This window comes from Diabrotica undecimpunctata, chromosome 9, assembly GCF_040954645.1.
Source record: "Diabrotica undecimpunctata isolate CICGRU chromosome 9, icDiaUnde3, whole genome shotgun sequence".
In the NCBI taxonomy this organism is placed as follows: Eukaryota; Metazoa; Arthropoda; class Insecta; order Coleoptera; family Chrysomelidae; genus Diabrotica; species Diabrotica undecimpunctata.
In genome coordinates, this window is record NC_092811.1 from 134629431 (window position 1) to 134652672 (window position 23242).

General features: G+C 34.1%; 2 protein-coding genes across 3 annotated transcripts; both read left to right on the plus strand.

The window, feature by feature from the left end:
* Window positions 1-21: 21 nt before the first annotated feature.
* Window positions 22-22862, plus strand: mop (tyrosine-protein phosphatase non-receptor type protein myopic). Of its 2 annotated transcripts, XM_072545396.1 has the most exons (17): window positions 22-117; window positions 248-423; window positions 645-847; window positions 909-1086; window positions 1145-1289; window positions 1677-1954; window positions 2089-2265; window positions 2364-2537; window positions 2605-2766; window positions 2828-3062; window positions 3600-3802; window positions 3899-5344; window positions 11436-12230; window positions 15600-15728; window positions 16446-16630; window positions 20316-20623; window positions 22555-22862. In XM_072545396.1, the coding sequence occupies exons 2-17, from the start codon at window positions 337-339 to the stop codon at window positions 22686-22688; spliced, it is 4839 nt and encodes a 1612-aa protein (XP_072401497.1). In that variant the 5' UTR covers window positions 22-117; window positions 248-336; the 3' UTR covers window positions 22689-22862. The 2 variants fall into 2 exon arrangements, with proteins under 2 accessions (XP_072401497.1, XP_072401496.1); XM_072545395.1 differs by lacking the exon at window positions 22-117 and having other exon boundaries at window positions 126-423.
* On the plus strand, window positions 17950-19678 carry LOC140450053 (uncharacterized). Its single transcript, XM_072543481.1, has one exon. It carries the CDS (start codon window positions 18093-18095, stop codon window positions 19671-19673), a length of 1581 nt encoding a protein of 526 aa, XP_072399582.1. The 5' UTR covers window positions 17950-18092; the 3' UTR covers window positions 19674-19678.
* Window positions 22863-23242: the final 380 nt, after the last annotated feature.

A 23242-nucleotide genomic window follows, 5' to 3' on the forward strand; every position in this document is an offset into this window, starting at 1 on the left:
GACAGAATTTAAATCATTGTGGTAAACCATCCACAAAACGAGACTATATCCAGAAAATGTCTAACTTCACATCGATCAGAAAACAGTGAAGTACACCAAAAAATCAAAATCATTTAGGTATTTGTCAAACAAAATCAAATTACGTGTATTATTATTTATCAAGTAATTTTTTAATAACTTAAGCCGATTGTTACACTGTTAGTATGTATGTACAACGCAAATAATCAGTGTATTCTTTGTTTTCCAGGATAATAGAGTTCTAATTTCACTGTTAGATGTTTTTAGCCAAATCATTACTGGATAGTCCTTTCCCATAATTAAATAAATACTTAAAAAATGGAGGCGGCTCCAAAATTACCGATGCTCTCGTTCGAGTTAAATACTTGTACAGAAAATGTTCACTTTGGTCCTCAATTAAAACAGGTAAGTCTTACTTTCTTATAAATATAAACATTAAATAGGACAGCTGCAATGACTAATACCTAATACATTATTGTGCAATGGAAGAATAAACAAAAATAATCTTAATTTATTGTTTATTCTGTATCATGTGAAATCTGCCTGATACTGTACATCTATAGGGTGTATCAAAAAATTCTTTATATGGTTTTTAATTTTTATTTATTTGTTGTAATTCTTTTTAGTATATTGCTGCTTTTTATGGCGAAGATCCAGACTCCTACATTACTGAAATCAGCAATCTTGAATCCTTAAGATCATCTGCAGTTCGACCATCAACAGATGTAAATGGTGTACAACTGTTGAAAAAGTATTACTGTCAGCTTCATTTTCTCAAATCTAGGTTTCCCATGGAAGAGAATCAGGATGCTGCAGTTCTATTTTCATGGTAAGGTTCTATTTTCGTACTATTTTTTTTGTCTTGAATCATTTTTTACATTTCTCTTTAGGAAAAATAATGAATTTGATGTAAGTTCAACATCCAGTGATATCAGATATGAATTAATGGTTATAATGTATAACATTGGAGCTTTACACTCTTTTCTTGGAGCCAGTGACTCTAGAAACAACCCAGATGGCATGAAAATGTCCTGTACTCATTTTCAATGTGCTGCATGGGCTTTTCAGGTAAGTATATGATATTCATTTTTCTATCTGTTAATTGCTAATATATCTTTTATTCCAGAATGTAAAAGAAAAGTACCACCAATTTATATCCAACATCTCATTGGTAGAACTGGTTCATTTTTTCCTGCAAGTGTGTCTAGCTCAGGCTCAGGAGTGTATATTAGAGAAAAGCATGTTTGACAACAGGAAACCCACCATCATTGGTAAGAAAACTTACAGAATAGAAACTTTTAGGGGTCATAATTTTGATCAAATTAGTATTTATATGTTGATCATTATTTATACATGTGCAGGTCAAATTTTAACCAGATATGTGTGATAGGAAGAGATAAAATATTCGATAAAATGGGATAGAACACTCTGTATAGTATGGAATAGCAACTAAGCTATGTACAGCTCATCTTTGGATGTAGGAATTCTGAAAAAATTTGCACAGATATAATGCCACTTTTACACTTAACAATGATCTATAAACACCTAAATATATTCTTTATTATGATTGTTATTAGATTTGCACACATTTAGACTTATCTATTATCTAAATATAGTCTAAAAGTTTGATAAATGTATACAGCTTTTCACTTTTCCAGCAAAAGTCGCTATCCAAGTCTACAACTACTACAGACAGTCCCTACGTGTCTTGGAATCAGTAAGTGAGGCCTACTTTAGGGATAAAACCTACAAGGAATGGATGAAATATCTACAATTCAAGTTATCCTACTACAGATGTGTGTCATTCCTATTTCAAGGGCAACAAGCTGAGGAACAGCAGAAAATGGGAGAAAGGGTTGCATTCTATCAAGCTGCCTGTGAACAGCTGGATGAGGCAAAGAAAATTGCTTCTACATTAAAAAATCAACACCACCAGGTTAGTAGAATTGTAATTTGTCCCAATTTTAGTAACTATAAACCGTGGAGGGGTCTATTTAAACTTTGGGTGGGTTTATTTTATTTTTCTTCTGTAATGGCAACAAAAGAATGCATCATCTATCATTTTTGTAGCAAGAAATAAATGAGGGATTAGCATTCACTACTGATGTAGTCGAAGGTAAAAGAAAAGCAGCTAAAAATGAAAATGAATTCATCTACCACGAGTCAGTGCCTGATAAAGACCAATTACCAGAAGTCAAGGGTGCTTCATTAGTCAAAGGAATACCATTTAGTATAAATGATATAGAAGTAAGTTCAGACTTATTTACTTACTTGATAGACTTATCAAGTCAAAATATACTTCTAAAAAATTTGTATTTAATGTTTATTTACTTATTTTAATAAAGGTTTCAGGCCCAGATATTTTCTCCCGGTTGGTCCCGATGGAGGCACATGAAGCTGCTTCCTTGTACAGTGAGAAGAAAGCTCAAAGATTAAGACAGATTGGGGAACTGATTGAAAACAAAGATCAAACATTAGCTGAATTTATGTCCTCAATGCAGCTAGATTTATTGACCAAGGTGAGTTATCTTTATTAATTATTTTATGGTAACAGAGCAGCTTAGAATGGTATTATTTTTTTTTCAGATGCACCAGGCTACTGGGATACCACAGGAGTTAATTGACAGAGCAGCAGCTCTATCTGCTAAACCCAATGCCATTCAAGATCTTATAAGTTCTATGGGAAGGCTATCTAATATATACCAAGATGTCGAAGCAAGTTTGAATGAGATTGATTCTTTATTAAAGGTAAGATTTTTTTGGAATCCTCTGTGTCCTTACTTATTTTTCAATAATTGTCATTCTTTAGGCTGAAGAACAAAATGAACAAAAGTACCAAGAAACAATTGGTAAAAGACCGCCTAGTATTTTAGCGACAGATTTAACGAGGGAAGCGGCAAAATACAGGGAGGCTCATACTAAAGCGAATGACTCAAACCAAACTTTACACAGAGCAATGATGGCTCATGTGGCTAATCTGAAAATACTCCAACAACCACTAAAGCAGCTGCAACACCAGCTTCCCTTTGTCGAGTTTCCAAATCGTAAGTATTTTACAGAAATATTTAATGTTATCTTTTGATTTCGAGCATTTATCAAACCTTACTTCATTCTTACTTACTATCATCTAGATTTTTGTCTCTACATTAGAAATTGTTTGCAGTTTGCAGATGAATATGAAACATTATTATACATTGGATCAAAAAACTGGAAAATATGTGTTCAATATTTTTAAAAAATCTATCAAATAACAATAAAAACAACTCCTCCGCCTCATCTCTTAGGTGTGAGGCAAGGGAAACTTGAAATCTTAAGTAAGAACCCTAATATTTTATTGTAGATTTGGATTCGTCATAAAAAAATAAGGAACTTTTATTCAAGACATTTTTTTGGCATAAATCATGAGAAATCTAAATCTAAAATAGAAGTTGGTGGTTCCTATTTAAGATTTCAAATGTTTAATGTTATTTGATAGATTTTATACTCGGTATATAATTTAATTCCCTTCTACCCATAGGATGTAGAAATATTAATATATTTAAAAAGTTAGCATCAATGTCACTTAGCCATTTTTATTGTAGCAAACATTGACGAAAAATCTTTGAAAGATCTGGAAGCGCTAGTTGCAAAAGTAGAAGAAATGAGAACCCAAAGAGCCATGTTGTGGGCGCAACTTCGAGAATCGATTCATCAAGACGACATTACGAGTTCCCTAGTGACGAAACAACCAAATCAGTCGCTAGAACAGCTGTTCCAGCAAGAACTACAAAAGCATCAACATCTGGTAAGTAAATAATCGTCGCACGGTATTATTATCGAACGATTGTCTTGCTGTACGATTTTTTACTTCGCGATTTCTATGCTTTAACTTTTGTTACAGATTTCGTTGATTGAACAAAATACATCGGCACAAGAAAACATTAAGAGCGCCTTGGTCGACTCCTACGCCTACGCTGTGAATTCAAGAAAATACATCCAAGATATACTCCAAAAGAGAACCACAACCATAACGTCACTGATCGCATCGTACGACTCGTACGAGGACTTATTGGCAAAAGCTAACAAAGGGATCGAGTTTTACTCTAAACTTGAAACGAACGTATCAAAGTTGCTGCAAAGAATAAGGAGTACCTGCAAAGTTCAGCAAGAGGAGCGGGATCAGGTGATGTCGACTGCGCAAGTGCCTCAGTGGGAGAGTCATACGTCACCTGCTGCTCCTAAACTGAAAGATTATTTGGACTCGAGAAAGAAGAATGCCGCTTATTCAGAGCCGAATATCCAACCGCAACAGCCCACTTTAAATTACTCAGCTGCTATAGATCTGCCTCCCGGTATTAGACCAACTCCAGTTGGATCAGAAATAACGGATGTACCGAAGAATATTCCGAGCGAATCGCAAGGTTACGTAACCTATAATTACCAACAACCTTCCGTTCCGGTGTCACAGAACATCGAAGAAGAGATTATTAAAAAAATGAACGCTTTGATGCCAAATTCTAAGGTGTCAGTGCCTAGTCAGTACGGTTACAGCAACTACATTCCACCGGCTTACCCCCAAAGTGCTTACCAACCAGGCAATCAATCTTACGGAAAGGAAACTCCAGATATTAACTCACCATACGATCCTACAAAAGCTTTCACGGCTACTACTAACGCTTATCGTTCAGTGCAGAGCTCCTCCACTCAAGGATATGTGCCATACTCAGAATCTAACGTTTCGAATGTTGACAGAGTGGGATATCCTAGCCGATATCAGTACCAGCAGGTTCCCGACATAGCAACTACACCAGCTGATGCCAATATTAATACATACTACCCCCATGGGTACTCACCAAGCCAGAATGTATCGAATGCAAGCACTCAACATATTACCGGCCAATTGAAGTACCACTCGGTGGAGTACGCTTCATCTGTACCGAACAACATCAATTATAATAGCACTATTTACTCATCGCCGCTTTCTAACATGTCTAGCACCAATTCCTCAAATCCTAGTACCTTGAACACTTACGATTACTACTATGACACGAATACAAGTAGTGGTGCGGTACCGAACGCTTCAAAGCCTCAACAGCAGTCGAGCGCCAGCTCTGCAAATGCGAATACTGCGATGAACAACTACAATTACTACTACAATACAAGTACCAGCGGTACTGTGGCACAGGATACTTCAAAAATTCACCAACAACAACAGTACCCGGTTACTCAGATGAGCCAAGCGCAGTACTATCCCGCCAATGCTAATTATTACTCGACCAGTACTTACAATCCTGACGTCCAAGGTGGTACTAATCTCTCGTACGCAACTGGACAAACATATTCGCAGGTAAGTCTCAAATTTCCTAACGCTTTTAAGTTGATTTGAGCATTTAATTTAATGAAAGCATTTAAAAGTGTAAATTTTTCGCCTTTTCCCACGCACTGAACAATAATTATAGGTTCGATTTTAACCAGAGCACAATAAACATTTGGTTTTTTGATTTTTTAGTTTAAAACCAGTTGATTTTTTATTCATACAGTTCAATCTATATCACAGGACGATTTTAGTAAGTTATGACATTGTTTTGGTCCTTCGAACCGGATGTTTAAATGAAATTGAAGCTAGAGTGACTTTGAGATCAGGTATTTCACATTTTAAAATTGGCTTATTTTGATTTATTCAAACATAAAGTGTTACCAATGAAAAATAAATAATTCTGATACTTATCGACGTAAGAACAGCGTGTTAATGTTTGCCAAAAGTGCTACCACGTATAAATCAATTCAAAAATTACGGGATACTCTTTAAAATTAAAACTATTCAACAGATATGTATTATCTTAACCGATTAACGTTCAAATGATTTTTTTTTTCAAATTTCAAGATTAAGTTACATAATTATCAGTAATATACGATTGATGATTTAACAATAATTTATATTTCCGAAATTTATTCTTGAATATATTATGTAATAACCATTATTCTACAAGAACAATCCAGAAAACGATAAAAAATAGCCGATATGAAACTCTTATTATTACATATGTTAAATTTAAACGAAATCAGCAAATTTGTCCGATGTTTATAATTTTTTTAATGAAAGAAAATTGAAAATATAATAACACAAATTATAATTTTTCTTAAAATTTAAACAAATTTTAAAGGCTGAAAAAAAAGTTAAATGTTCAGTGATGTATAAATAGGACGCTTGTCTATAATGTGTTTGTTAATTTATTGATTCTTTTTTTTTTCATAAGATTATGCAATAACATTATAAAAAAACACTTCACTTGGGTGTATAGATACTCCTAACTTCTGTCAATTTATTTATGATGATAAATAAATTGCTGTGCATTATTTCACCATTTACATTTCTACGCCGTCACACTACAATCAACTGTTTAGGAATTGCCTAATAATTTTAGAATCATTTTCATTATTTTTAACCATATTTTTAACAACAAATGAATTGATAATTTTAACCTCTTTTAATATTTACTTATTTCGTATTTCCCTATATTATCCCGTGCCAAAATTGAATCACGTGTAACGAATTTAAAAGGAATTTGGGTCATCTGGGACTGTCTATACAACCAATGGTTATAGTTTGATCGCGGAACAGGAAATGCTATTTTAACCCTTATCCGGGCAACACATTTTACTTACGTAACCGGCCAACTCGGGTCCGTTGGGCCCCATATATTTCTAATATTCTTTTTTGATTTTTTATTAAACTGGTATTATGGTAATTAGCAGCTCATGTATAAAGTACCGACAAAAACAATCTTTACAAAATGAATAAAACGCATAAGTCAGAAGAATATTATTATTTTACTTTTACAAATTAATATTTTGTCATATCAATTTACTATTTGAGTTGGGACTAAGCCATAAGATTTGTTTATTCCCAACTAGAATAATTGATATGGATATTGATATGGAATAATTCCCAAATTGATATGGCAAATTAAATTATTATTAAGTATTAGGTTAAAAAAACAATAAAAATAAAAAACCATAGATTAGTCATTTATTTTTCTTTATTGCAATACAGTAAAACCTCGATATAACGGACACCTATTTAACGGACTTCGGATATAACGGACAAAAAATCCGGTCAAATATAAAACAAAATAAAAACGTACTGTTAATATTATACACATGCTTAACCCGTCCCATACCACTGTATTTTACAAAGAATTTCAGCAAAATCTAGCATAAGAGTCATTTCTAATAGTAATATGTATATATTTTTTTGCTGGAAAATAAATTTGTTAGAGAAACATAAAAAATACACACATGAGATATAAATTTGTACATTTGTAGGCAAGAAACAGAAAGTGAGATTATCACATATCATTAGGGGATTCCCTGAAATAATAACACGTATTTTTTTATGATTATATGGGTATTGCTAAACTAACACATTTAGTGTACGCCAATAAGTAAGTTAAAATTTTCGCAATCCCACCCTTTAAATAGGGACAAACGGAAAAGAATCAATCTAAAAATCAATCAAAAACTAAATATTATACAAAAGTTGGAGTCTGAAACGTCTGTGTCTCATATATGTGATCAATATGGCATAAAAAAGCAAACTGTTTCGGACATAAAAAAAAGACAAAAACAAAATAAATAAATTTGCATTCATGTGTGATGTAGGAGAGAACAGCAATCTCAGAAAACTAATGAAATTGGCTCGTAAAATTTCACTGGAAGAAGCAATCTGAAAATGGTACAGCCAACAACTTTCTAGAGGGGTCCCAGTCCGGGTAGTCGAATTGAAATCTGATGCAATTAAATTAGCAAATCATATGGACATACCATTCAGAGCAAGTGATGGATGGCTCTAGCGCTTTCGCAAAAAGCACGGAATCATGAATAAAAGAATTTACGACAAAGCTTCAACTGCCCCAAAAGAAGAAATAGAACCTTTTAATTAAAAATTAATAAAACATTATAAGTAACGAAATGCTATTAGAATCTCAGAGTTACAATATGTACTGACGAAACTGGTTTGTTATGGCGTGCTTTGCCTGAAAGCACACAAGCCTCCAAATATGAAAAATCTAATTCTGGAAGAAAAATCAGCAAGAAGAGGATCTCGGCTTTGTGCTAACGCCGATGGATCGCATATATTGACTCCTGTAATGGTTGGCAAATCTCGTAAACCTAGCAACTTTAGCTGTATGTATTTGTCAAAACATACAACATTGCTTATTCAACAAATGGATCAGGGAATAATTTTGGCAACCAAACGAATATATCGCAGAAAGTTTTTGCGATATTATCTTGCAAATTACAATTTGAAGTCAACAGTTTTTAATTTTGCTGCAGCATGGGAGGAGGTGAAAGAGCAAACAATGAAACATGGTTGGAAGGATTTGTTTGATGGCCTAGATGCATACACAGATTTAGAAGGGTTAGAAGTTACTGATTTCTGTAGGACAATACATAATAATGCCGGAGAACATATAGCTGAGGAAGGTATAACACCATGACTGAAAGTGAAATAGCAGATGAAGTTATGAACCTAAAAAATGAGGATAGAAGTGATGATACCGAAGAAGGTGACAAAACAAGACTACTAAAAATGAAGTTATCACAGGTAAGATCGCATCTCGACGATCTAATAACAGTTATTGATTATTCATCAGATAAAGAACTTCAACTGTGTTCTACGCATTTTCGTAATTTTAGAGAGTTGATAAAAAAAAAACAACAAACATCGAAAGTGCAAACGAAACCTGATTTCCTTTTCAAAACTGGAGAACCGACAGCAAGCGCGTCGATATCAACAGCAACGTCACTTCACGACGAATGTCCGAATTCAATTAAATAGAATTTTGTTTGTATTTTCAATTTTTTATTTACATCTAAATACGTACAAATAAATAAATACTAAATAAGTAAAAAAAAAGTTTTTTCGATTTATTTTAAACATAATTTTATAGAACGGACTTTCGGCTTTAACGGACACCCCGTCCCCCCAACTAGTCCGTTATATCGAGGTTTTACTGTACTTACAAACTTTTTTAATTATACAGTGATCATTACACACATTTCTACGGCATGTTTTACAAATTTGTTTTTGTTTCCTTCCTTTTTTGTTGGGAACAAGTGACACCTTTTCCTTGTTAAAACTTTGGAGTTTTCTAGTTTTTGCTTTTTATTGTGTGATTCAGCTTCCTGTAAGCATTTTTAATACACTGTTTTGTTTCCCATTGTAGTCCCCTTGATTTTCTTCTCAAAATTTGAGGCAACACTAGTTAATCTGCTGTCGTTGTAAGAAACAATCTTCGCTTTTCAGTTTTTGTTTTCGTTTCATTTTGGATGTAAATTTGTCCAAGTAATAAATGAGGCTACCCCAGCTACGTCTAAAATATTCATAAAAAATGCAAAAGGCCAACGGTTAGTTCGTCTTTTGCACATATATTTATGAACCGTTTGGTCTAGCGTATCGACACCACATTTTGTACTATTATAATAGAGTATCATATCTGGTTTTTTGTCAACATCATCTGCACAGTAAGCATTGTGATGCATGATAGACAGGACTAGGAGACTTCTATGTTTTTTCGGAACGTAAGAAACAAGAGATGCTTTTGGAGTGAATCCGAAAATTGAAGATTTCTCTAAACGGTTCTTGTTTGGTAGAAATTCCCGAGGAACAAATCTCTTATTTTTTTTTTTTCACTGTGCCCACAAGAGTTAGTGAATTTGCCAGTAATTCCTGTGCAAAAGCAAGATCAGTGAAATAGTTATCGCAAGTCACATTCCTCTTGGAATTATAATAAGACTCAACGAATTGCTTTACAACTTGAGATGCAAGACCTTTGGCTACTGTATTTCCGTTTTTTCCTGTATATGGTATTCCACCTAAAGGGTAATATGTTTCCGAATCACAGGCCCACCATATTTTCATGCCATACTTATCTGGCTTTGAAGGCATATACTACTTGAAAGGACACCTACCTCGATACGGAACAAGTTGCTCATTTACCGTAATGTTTTTTCCTGATAAATAGTATTTCTGGAAGTTTTGGTTGATTTTATTCCACACATCGCGTATTGCTGCTAATCTGTCGTTCCTTCTTCGTTTAGACCTCGTGTCCTTATCGTCAAATCGAACAAATCTTAGAAAATTTTTGAATCGTTTTAACCCCATGGTAGCTTTAAATATAGTAGGTTCATAAAACTTACTCCAAAGTATATTATCTATATTATGGATGTTGACACTTATGTGCCCTGCAGTTAGTAGTAGTCCAATAAAGGCATATAGCTCTGTAGAGTCGCAATATTTCCAGTTCTCTATCCCCAGGACTTTTTCGGCTTCTTTATTTGTACACTTTACTATTTCGTTCACAATTTTTTCGTCCACAAACAAACAAAAGGAATGAACAGGATCATCTACACTTTGACCAGGGGCTAACATTACTTTGTGCCCTTTTTGCTTTTTATTATGTCGCAGGATCGCATACGTCCTGTCGGTTTTAGTTAACTCTTTCACTTAATTCCATCCTTAGTTTTAAAAATTACACACTCTGAAATCTGGGAACTTGTAGCTACACATTTTTCTTCATTGTCATGAAGAATGTTCATGATCTTCAATTTCAGAGTCACTTTCAATGCCACCTACTTCAGGAGATTCTTCATCGTTGTAATCCCATAAATTATTAGCAATATATTGCAGTCCTGCAGCTGATAATGGTTTTCGGGACATTGTATTGGCACTATCTACTTTCACTGTAATTTAATATAATTTTAGGAGCTTAGTTGTCGACACTAACATCGATATCAAACGACGTATAGCAGATGCATTATTTATTTCAAAATATGTATAGGTACCTACCTAACAATATTATTGCATTCCAACAATGATCAGTTTTAAAAAAATTCATTTAGAATAGATATAACACCTATTGTAAGCATCTCTTTGGTGTTCACATCAAAGAGGTGTTTATTATTGGATTTCCGAAATCATAAAAGTCGTTTAGATAATCCACAAAAACATTACCTGGCTGCCAGATTAACTTCTGTAACAAAGATTTAGTAAATATAAGGTTGAATGCTCGAATAAATGAACTTTGATCAGATAAAAGGCATATATCGAGCACAGTTTAATTTAATCTTGCCCAAGTACTTTCGATCCCTAGATCATCTTCAGGGGCATTTCGTCAATTGTGGCCTATCCGGCAAGAATATGACATGACATCTTGTTCTTGCCGGATAGGCCACAATTGACGAAATGCCCCTGAAGATGATCTAGGGATCGAAAGTACTTGGGCAAGATTAAATTAAACTGTGCTCGATATATGCCTTTTATCTGATCAAAGTTCAAAGATTTAGTCTTTAGGTATAAATACAAATAGGGCCCGTTGGACCCACCTTGCCCGTATAAGAGTTAAATAGTTGTGAGTCGTTAATTTTTGTTGCAGATGAACCAAGTGACACCAGTGACCTCGCAAAACGTTTCTCAAAATTACAACTTTAACCAAACCGGCGCTGGAGCAGGAAACCAGCATCAGTACTATGCATCCGCTAACGCAGCAGTACCATCCCAGCAAGCTGTAAATAATAGTTCGTTACCAAATTACGGATACGATACCTACTACGGTAGCAATTATAATTCCAGTCAACCGAGTAACTACAGCGCAAATCAAGCACCTCCTGCAGCACCTTCTCCGTTACAAGCTACTACAAGTAATATTCCCGCTGCCTCAAAATCCTCCTCGAACGTGGATCTGCTAAGCGGCTTGGACTTCAGCATCAGCCAAGCTCCTCTCGTGCCCCAACAAAACATTACGATAAAACCACAAGAAAAAGAAACGAAGCCACCGGCTGTTTCTTCTGAAACCAAAAACCAAGATCTAACACCAGTCACCACACCGAAACAACAGACGGGTCCGGAAATAAAACGCCTCTACGTCAAAATTCTGCCCAGCAAACCGCTTAACAACGACGATGTGAAGAAACTTTTCGGCCAAGAACTGGAACGGTACGAGAAATTCGTGGAAACCTTAACTCACAAAACTCTTAGCGGCCCGACAACTTTGGATATTAAATGGAAGGAGATCCAAGACCAGCAAGATTGCGAGCCACAGAAGAAGATTATTTCCGTCGCGAGATGTTATCCGATGAAAAATCGGTTCCCGGATATCTTGCCTTACGACTTTTCTAGGGTGGAATTGTGCGATAGTAAAGATGACTATATAAACGCTTCCTACATTAAGGTAAGTTGGCAAATATTATTTTTTATATGTATACGAGGTGTATTCGGAAAGTAGTTCGTTAACAATCTTAAAATTGATGTACGGGGTGGGGCAATTAAATAACTGATATAGCACAGATAAATCTTGTAATGTAATTGGTGATCAATCAAATATTTAGAAGGATCAGTCGGGTTATTTAGTTGCCGTACGACGTAGTTTAGTGAAATTTTCAAGTTGTGTCAAAATAACTACAGTATACTCCCTTTATAACGAACACGGTTATTACGAGGTTTCGCTTATAACGAGGTACATTAGATGTCCCGTGAAATTTCTATTGAACTATAACCCTTTATAGCGAGGTAAAATTGCTTATAACGAGAGAAAATAAGATTGCAAAACGTGTTTTTTACGTTTTGGCCCGGCCGTAGCTATAAATAAATACCCTTTTTAACTGCGGGCCGCCCGCAATAAACTTCTTACAATTTATGATTCTTAGTCGAAAATGTAAAATTTATGATTCACTGTCATTGTATTGGGTTGACCATTCACACCTAATAATATGGGTCCTAATAGACAAGATGTGAAAAGTGTTTTAAAGGTTGTCAGAAACTTTATCCAAGGACAAAACGCAAATGAAGAAGCATAAAACTGTTTCACATCTTTAGAAAATATGATAGATAGAATACTGGACAATTTAAAGCATAAATATTGAACAATATTTATTAGCATCTTATATTGCTCCGAATGGCTTCACTATAGAAAGTTAATGTTTTAGAAAACTACATATTCATATGTATGCACAATATTATTGTTGTTGGATATAACGAGATCCGCTTATAACGAGGTAATTAGTCTGCCATTTCAGTTCTCGTTATAGAGGGAGTCTACTGTATTAAAAAAACGGGATGTGGAACTCCGGCAGTAAAAGAGAAGGGGAAGCATAAGATACTTATCGTTAAGCACGGAGCGATGATTTTTCATGTAATTTATTATATTTTAATTTATATTTTGTTCGATATAAAAGTATAGTACTTCAAGAGGATTCATACCAAATTTGAAGTAAATTAGAGCAATATTACCGGAGTTATAAACAGTTATAACAGTCTCAGTTTAAAACCTTCAAACGCGTTTTAATCGAAACTTTGTTTTTCCGTGCGTTTTTCTCGAGAACGAATCGACCGATTTTGCTGTAACTTTATATACTTCATCTTTGTAGTATTAATTCGTGATTGGGCGAAGGGATTTGTAATCGGTCAACTCGTTCTTGTTTTATATGAAAAAAATGTTTTAAAAACGATGAGAATCGGAATAATACTAAAAAATATGAGACGAAAATTCGTTCAAACTTATTTAAAAACTTTAACCTTCATTTTTTTTCAACCGCTTCGTTCAATCAGGAAACAATACTATAAAGATGAACTGTGCAATGTTTCAGCAAAATCGGTCGATTCTTTCTCGAGAAATCGTGCCTATCGCACAGAAAAAACAAAGTTTCGAGAAAAACGCCTTCAAATTTGGTGAACTGGAATAAAAAAATTTTTGGAAAATACAAGACCAATGTAACCCCTTAAGAAACACATATCTGCGTTTACTACTTCAGGTAGTGTGTGGTCGCGCGATCTTTAATTACAGCCGTTTCCATACTTTTCAGTCGCTTTTATTTTATCATATCTCGCTATCCCCCGCACCAATCAATGCATTCCGTGCGTATCTTGCGATAAGAAAGCTATGATTCCAAAAAGTGATATTCTTCTTCTTCTTCCCCTTTATAAGCAGTTCATTGGCGGATTAATACCTCTATGGAAGGTTGTCACTTCATCTTTTGCGCGGGCATCTTGCCATTTTGACGACACGGGTCTCTTCCATTCTGCTGATGTGGTTATTCCATTCTTTTTTTATATTTTTTTCCATTCATTTATGCACTGTACGTTACATTTTCTTCTAATGTCTTCACTTCTCTTTCGATCTCTCAGCGTATTTCCTGTAATTCTTCTCAGTACTCCCATTTTTGCCGTTTCCAGTAGCCTTTGCGTTGTAGCTGTGTCGGGTCTTGTTTCTGAGGCATATGTCATTATTGGTCTTACATTAGTTTTATAAATTATTGACTTCATCTCAGTTTTAATGTGTCTGTTTCGCCATATAGTGTTGTTAAGGCATCCTGCCAGTAAATTTGCTTTTTGTACTTGATCTCTCACTTCTTTGTCAAATCTCCATAGCTAGACAGTGTAATTTCCAGGTATTTTATTTCCATTACTTGTTCAATACTAATGCCATCAATTTCTATTTAACCATTTAATGTCTCTGGTTGGTTCTTTGCTGACTACTATTGTTTTAGTTTTCTGAGATGAGATTGTTATATTAAATTCTTTTTCTCTTATGTTAAATATGTGGACCAGTCTTTGCAGACTATCTTAATCTTGGGCTATTAATATTGCGTCGTCTGCGTAACAGAGTATTTTTATTTCTTAGTTTCCCATTATGTATCCTCTTCCTTTGTTAACGCTTTTTATGATTTCATCCATGACCAAATTGAAGAACATGGGGCTCAATGAATCCCCTTGTCTTATTCCGTTGCCTATTTCTATAGGTTCTGTAAGTTGTCCATCTATTCTGACTTCTATTTTGTTGTTTTGATAGATGTTTTCGGTAGTTTTTATAATATTTAGGGAAACTTCTCTATTATACAGAAGATGGATTACATCTTTGTGTCTTACTCTGTCAAACGCTTTCTTTAGGTCAATCAGACACAGAAATGCTGGTCTATTATAGTCTAGTGATTTCTCAGTAATTTGCTTTATAACGAATATTGCATCTGTACACGATCTTCCACCACGAAAACCCTGTTGTTCATCTGCTAAACTTATCCTCTGATTTATTAGCACTTGTAAAATTTTAGTTGTAAGTTTTAGTGTAGTATTTAACAAGTTTATACCTCTGTAGTTTTCTGGCTGTTTTTTATCTCCTTTTTTGAATAGTAGAATTAGTTCGCCCGTTCTCCATTCTCCCCGTTATTGTGTTTTATAGTGTTATTAATGTTGTTAATTGTTCTGTCATTGCTGATCAAAAAGTGAAATTGCTAGTACCAAAACCCTGCTATACAAAATATAACTTTTGAAACTAAAATTTGGAAAATAAATGATTCCCTATTAAAATTGTTTTAAATGGACGGCGGACTTGAATTCTATTGCTACGAGCTTGGTAATGCCTCGAAAAGGATCCATCGAAAACGTTTAGTATAAGATCTTTATGTTGAGCTTTTTATATTGAGTAGAAAGAAAACAGTTTGGAGGCGTATTTTGCTTTGTATCGTCTTACTTTTACATTGGCTATGTACAAAATTAAATGTTTCATATGAGTTTTTTTGGAGAAAATCATATTTTTTTATTTTAGGATATTTCGCCATACGCTCCATCATATATTGTCACACAAGTGCCGTTGTCTTCGACCGTTGGTGATATGTGGACGATGATTAGAGAACAACAGGTTGAATTGATCCTCTGTTTGCAAAACGACAATGAGGTAATAAAAATTATACAGAATATTTTTAATTTTATAGTGGTTATCTTTTCAGTAGCGTCTAAAATCCGCTCCAACTATTTTCTGAACTAGAAAACATAAATTAATAACTCGATTGATAGAAATTTAAATAATAATTGAGATTTATTGGGATAAACTCTACTTCTTCTTCAAGTGCCATCTTCGCGGTGGAGGTCGGCAATCATCATAACTATTCGGACTTTTGAGACGGCTGCTCTGAAAAGTTCATTTGATCTACATCCGTACCACTCTTTCAGGTTGCGCAGCCATGACATTCTACATTTCCCTATGCTTCTCTTTCCCTGGATCTTTCTCTGCATAATCAGTTGGAGTAAGGTGTATTTCTCTCCACGTGTAATATGTCCGAGATATTCCAATTTTCTTGTTTAAATTATATTTAAAACTTCTATTTCTTTATTCATCCTTCTCAGAACCTCATGTCAAACATCAACATGTTCCATCCTTAGTATACTACATCGTTGGTACTGTCCGTCTACCATTTTAAATGATTGCGTCCATTTTATGATTCAGAAAATAGTTGAGTGGTGGGATGAACTTTAGACATGCATTATATATTTATACAACGTTGTTTCTTACCAGAATAGTGGTAATATAAATAATCGCAGTTCTATTTGGCCTTTCATCATTTTTATTTTTATATTGTAGCAAAGATTTTGGAATTTCATTGTCTCTTTTTAGATCGGTGAAGATATTTACTGGCCCAAAGAAAAAGGCAGTAGTCTTAGCATACTCAACATGGTTATAACGTTGCAAAACGTTATAGTTAAGTCTCATTGGACTGAAAGGGTGATAGCGATAAATCTACCTGAAAAGCGCGAATCCCGTGTGATATTGCACTTACAATTTACATCTTGGCCCGGCAGGTAAGCTTTAGTAATAATTGTTTTAAAAACTGTTTAATTTTTTACTTATACAGTATTTACTTAAAAAAAATTGAGGGTAAGAAGATAATTAGTCCATCTTTGAGACTGTAAACCTTTTCCTATATGATAAACGTCTGTAAACGTCATGCGCCATACTTTACAGGTCCGGATCGACCAGTCAAACTTATTTTTAAGGCCAGGTTTCTCCAAAAAACGTGTTTTCTTAAAATAATTTTATTTATAGTACAAGAGATATTTTAAAATCAAACTTTTTACAGGTGAAAGTTCATACATTAATCTACTTGAATTTTTTTTCACAATGGAAGCTCTGAAAATGGCTGCTAAAACTCCTACAATTTGTTGGTGAGTGTCATCATTTCTTGGAAACGAATGATGCGAAAACAAGAAACAAAATGGGTTTATATTCTGTATCGAACTGGCTATGGTCGGAACTACAATGAATCATTTTCACCGAAAAAAAAAAAAAAAACAAAATGCCGGCCTTTGAATTTTTCGACCCTTTTTTGCACTTTTCTAGTAATTGAAGACCTTAAAGCAACAACGGTACAAGCCACAATCGTACTAAAAATGAGTTATATATATTTTTCAAATGGTTAGGTTCCTATCTACCTACAAAATAAAAACTACAGCTTTTGCTTCATAGATGACTCCACGAGTTATAAATATCCTTGTTATTTTTATACTAAAATCAACTATTTTAAGTGGAACAACGGTACTAGCCACCATATTTTTATAATGGCCGCTTCAAGTAGTCGAACAGCTCCACAAAATTCGTTTTATTATGACGATTCTGAAAGTGATTCTGATTTGTATTTTGATTCTGATGATAGTGTTAAAGACAAAGACTATATTGAAAGTAATAGTGATAGTAAACACTCTACAGGTAGTGAAACACAGGTGAGTAATTAAAATTTGTGACTTGTCCCCTTCTTAATGAAATTATTGTGGCTTAAATTTTCTTTTTTTTTTATTTGTAATAAACAATGTAAATATCATTTCTTAATGCTAAATTACCATAGCTACCTACTACTGCTTTCATAATATTGATAAAAAAAAATAAATCATTCTTGCTTTGTATGTTATAATATCGATTTAACGTCGAGTTGTGGCTTATCCTCTTAGTGCCTTAAAAATTATTACAAAACTTTTATGATAGTCCCAGAAATATAACAATATTTTTGTTTGCAAGCAAATGAATTTTCTGCTGCTACCGAAACAAAAAACGATCTGCTTAACAGATGAGGTTCTCTTTCCACGCTGGAGAAAGCCCTTTCTTCAAGATGGCGCCAGGCAAACCTAAAGAGACAGACTAGACATAAGAGAAAAACCAACCGAAATTTGGGCCATAGCTATGTAAGCAAACGGCAAAAACAAGTACCTGACAGGGAAATCCGACCTCCATGTAAGTGTAGCAAGAAATGTCGAGATACTTTGCAAGGAAATGAAGTACAGATTTTTAATCTGTTTTGGAACTTGGGTGACTGATGATAAACAAAATATTTATCTTTTTTCCCAAATCAAATCTGTTCCAAAAAAAAGAACCTACCTCAAAAAAACCAAAAAACATGTATCTTCGCGAAATGTTTCAATACAATACTTTGTAAAGATCAAGGGTATAGATGTAAAAATATGCAAACAAGAGTTTCTTGCAGTTCATGGATTGCAAAAATCAAAAAAAAGAATTCAACTTTTATGCGAACAAATGAAGGAAGGTGCTAGTACCCCAAAAGCAGATAAACGTGACAAACACCAGAACAAAGCAAATAAAATTAATGACTGTGATCGTGAAAACGTAAAAACACATATTAAGTCCATCCCAAAATACATTAGTCATTATAGTAGGCAAAAAAATCCAAACAAAGTGTACATAGATCATGATTTATCGATTTCTGCTCTTTATCACGATTATTACCTGGAATGGTGTAGAAATAGAAATGCCAATCCAGTAAAAGAAAGTTACTACAGAAATGTTTTAACGGACACCTGCAAAACATGCGACTCTCTAAATATTCAAATTAGAAATGTTGGCAGTACAGAAGCATCAGCAGGCAGGTTAAAGACTCAACTTGAGCTACACCATCGAAGGGCCGAAGCTTTGCAAAAAAGCCTGAAAGGTGAAATAGAAAATGCTAAGAGAACAAAAGACACACTTGTTATCAGTTTTGATTTACAGCAAGCGCTACCTGTACCTTCATTGACAGTTGGTCCTGCTTTTTATTTACGAAAAATTTGGACCTATAACTTAGGAATACATGACTGCGTTGAAGATATGGGATATATGTATATGTGGCCCGAACACTTAGCAAAACGTAGAAGTGACGAGATTGCTAGTATATTATATAAGCATTTTAAAGAAAATCCTACTGAACATAGGAAGCTTGTTGTATATAGCGATAATTGCGCTGGACAAAACAAAAATTGGACCATTGTATGTCTGTGGCAACAACTAGTTAAAGAAAGTGTCTTTGATACAATAGAACATAGATTTCTAGTAGTGGGGCACACACATCTTCCTTCTGATCGTGACTTAGCAATTATTGAAAAACATAAACGCCGTTATTTAAATCAGGTGTATACCCCTGATGATTGGTATCAAGCAGTCTTAAAATCAAAAAGGAAAAATCCTTATAATGTCATTGTTTTACAGCAACAAGATATTTTGTCTTTTAAGGATTTACAGATCCAAAATATTACCAAAAAAACGCAAACAGAAAATAAAGAAAAGCTTAATTTCAGTAAAATCTGCACATTTAAATTTACTCACGAGACTCCAAATGTTATGTTTTATAAACATATTTGGAACGAATTATTTAAATCTGTCAATATTGGCAGGAGAGGTGTTAGAACTGCAGTAAACCTGAATTTAAGAGATTTAAAAATTAAATATGACGCACCCATTCCATTAAACCCAAAAAAATATCTAATATTTCGATGCTTCTTCGCTACATACCACCTATTTACCAGAATTACTACAGAGAGATTGGTGTTGTTGAAAATATGGGAACAGATAATGATAATATAGATAATGAGACAGAACATTTGGATGACTTTAGCGATCTGGAGGATGAAAATTAAAGTGATTTTATGTATTGTGTTTTTTAATGTTTAGTACTGTATATAACTTGTTGTATTAATTTTTTTTTTTTGTAATAAAGGTGCAAGCCACATTTTTTTGAATCTTTATTGTTTTTTTTTTCTACAAAAACTACTTTTTTTAAAATTAGCTTAGCGTTTCAAGGATAGTTGATATACAGGTTTCAAATAACACCATTTACGAAATTTCTAATCTATATTTGGTATTTCAGGATTTGACTAAAACCTTTATACTTGATTTTCTCAAAAACTTACTTTTGTGGCATGTACCGTTGTTGCTCTAAGGTCTTCAATTATTAAAAAAATAATTTCGATTTTTTAAAAATTGTTTCTGAGGAACCTGGCCTTAAATTGTAGAAAATAGTTTGTTTTTTTTTCTACTTTTTTATGATTTATTTTATTTATTAGTATAATAGTTATTGAAGCACATCTTCTTGAGCAGCTGAATAAAAAATACGTCTGTTTTTCTTACTGAAAACTTTTCTCTACCTTCTAGTACAAAGTCTTAGAGAAAAGATCTCCTATTTGACGTACATGTGATTTTTGCTTATATGGGATGCATATGTTTCAGCTTGTTTCCGACAAATCCCGATCCATTCGTCAGTTACACCTTGGAATCCATCAATCTCTACCAACAGCAGAAGACTAACACTCACCCGGTGGTGGTCCACTGTTCCTCTGGCATAGGAAGAAGTGGCCTGCTCTGTTTGCTGACAGCTGCTATGTTCGATGCTGCCAACAACGCTAACTCGATACCAGATCTTACGGCTTTAAGTATCAAGCTGTCCAATTGCAGGAAGAACATTCTCAGAGATCGAGAGCATTTGAAGTTCGGTTATGAAAGTTTTTTGGCGTACATTAGGCATATCGTTTGTGAAGGTAAGTCTCTGTTATATACAGGCTACTATTTCTTTCGCTCACGAAGACTTACAGTTGAGTCTATGGTTCTTTACCCGTGCGTCATCATTTTAAAGCATACTAAATAAGTCGGAAATTTATTACTCCATGCAACAGCAAGTCACAGAAAGTGGCTCCGATCACGGTTTATTTTATAAAATTTGACAGTATTAAATAAATATAATGTAAAATGTTGGGTTTTCTTTAAAATTTTGGTACAGAATTACAGCTACATTTTAAGTAGCTTAATAAATTCTTTTAATATCATTCTTCTTCTTAAAGTGCCCTCTCCTCAATGGAGGTTGGCTACTACAATTTTAAACTCTTCTCTATCTTCAGCTGTTCTTATTAGCTGTTCAAAATTTAGCCCTGTCCATTGTCGGATGTTTCTGAGCCACGATAGTTTTTTCCTTCCTAGGCCTCTCTTTCCCTCGATTTTTCCTTTCACTATAAGTTGGGCATATTGGTACTTATTATTTCTCAGTATGTGGCCTAGGTATGATGTTTTTCTAACTTTTACTGTGTTAAAAAGTTCTCTTTCCTTGCCTATTCTATGCAGCACTTCTTCGTTTGAGGTATGCGATGTCCATGAAATTTTGAGTATTCTCCGGTAGATCCACATTTCAAAGGCCTCCTCAAATTTATTTACGGTTGATGTTTTAAGGGTCCACGTTTCAACTGCATATAGAAGAGTCGACCAGACGTAGCATTTTGATAAACGTAGTCGAATTTCGAGTTTTATTCGAGAATCACAAAGTAGTTTTTTTATTTTTTCGAAAGGTTTTTTGGCCTGTTCTATTCTCGATCTTATTTCTAGATCAGGATTTAGGCTGCTATCGATCCAACATCCCAGGTACTTAAATCTATTGACCTTATTGTGCAAGGTTGAGGTACGTTTTGGTTTTTTCGGATTGACATCACTTTGGTTTTTTTAATGTTTATTTTCATACCAAATTGCTCACAGGTCGAGTTGGTCTTGTCGATGAGTCGTTGTAGACCTAAGTCGGAATCCGCAATTAACACTGTATCATCGGCGTATCTGATACTGTTGATATTTACGCCATTCACATTGACTCCATCCTTGGAATCCTCCAATGCTTCTTTAAATAGAAACTCGGAGTAAAGATTAAACAGCAGAGGCGACAGAACACATCCCTGTCTAACTCCCCTCCTAATTTCTACTTCTGCGGATGTGGAACCTTCGATCCTAACTCTGGCTTTTTGGTTCCAGTACAAGTTTTTTAAGAATTTGATGTCTTTTCCATCTAAACCGACTTCTTGCAAACGTTCTAATAGTAGGTCGTGTCTTACTCCATCAAATGCTTTTTCGAAGTCTATAAAGCATATAAATATATATTTCTGTTGGTCGTAGCATTTTTGGGCGAGAACTAGTAAACTGAACAGGGCTTCTCTCGTTCCCATGCCGGCTCTGAATCCAAACTGATCGTCTCCGATGATTGTTTCGCACTTTCTATAGATACGATTATGTACGATTTTTAGTAGGACTTTTACTGCATGACTCATAAGGCTTATCAGACGAAACTCATTGCAGTGTTGTGGGTTTGGCTTTTTGGTAGTGGGATGAATATTGACTCCAGCCAATCTTGGGGTATTTTGCCTGTATCATAGTGATTAATATCATTAGTGATTAATAAATAAATAAACAATTTATAAAAAAATTATAATTAAATATACAATAATATTTTCAGTGTGTTAATGTAATAGGTAACATTAAAATTATGTAAAGAATGAAAGATTATTTAGCTCAAATAATATTGTTGCAAGATTTTGCAAATATGTTTTACGTTCCTCATATTTCATTGTCATGACTTGTCGTAATTGCCACAATTGTTGTTCTTGTTTGTCTTTATGTTTTTTTATAATCTGTAATATTTAGGATTATTTTTTTGTAGATAAAACCAGAAAGAAACTAAACGAGATCCAACCCAAGATTAAGGAAGAACCACCGGAACCAACTATCGTTGTTCCAGAACCAAATATTGATCCTTTAAGTACTTTAGACCCGTTTTGGGCTAGTAAAAGATAAGCTCTACATTATAATATTTATACAATGCTGTATTATTATTTTAAATGTTATCTACACCTTCATTAATATTAAATTCCTTGTTTATTATTACAGTATGTACTTTTTATTTTGATATTATCTAAATATTTATAATTGTAAGTGTATAATGAGATAATTAAATATGTTTTAAAGTAATTATTGTTTTATTTGAACCTGGGCATCGTTTTCGGTGAAAAGAAAAGCTATAATCTGCAATTTTAAGTTCAAAATACGCCTTTGATTGTCCGTGTGGACTTAAACTATCAGATAGCGACTGCCAGACTGAGACAAACACAAAAGGACATCACGAGTGTGTAAAAGAAGAATATACAGATCTATACCATACTCAAACTTGATACCAAAAGGGGCGAAACTAAGATCTACAAAATTGCCAAGCATATCAAGAATTCCAGACGAAAATAATAAAGTAATTACAATTTAAATAGGAATAAGCCACAATTAAAGGTTAAAGTACGCTTATTGCCGTTTCAATTTCCACTTCGGAAATCGTTCTCAAAGTACAAACATGAGTAAAT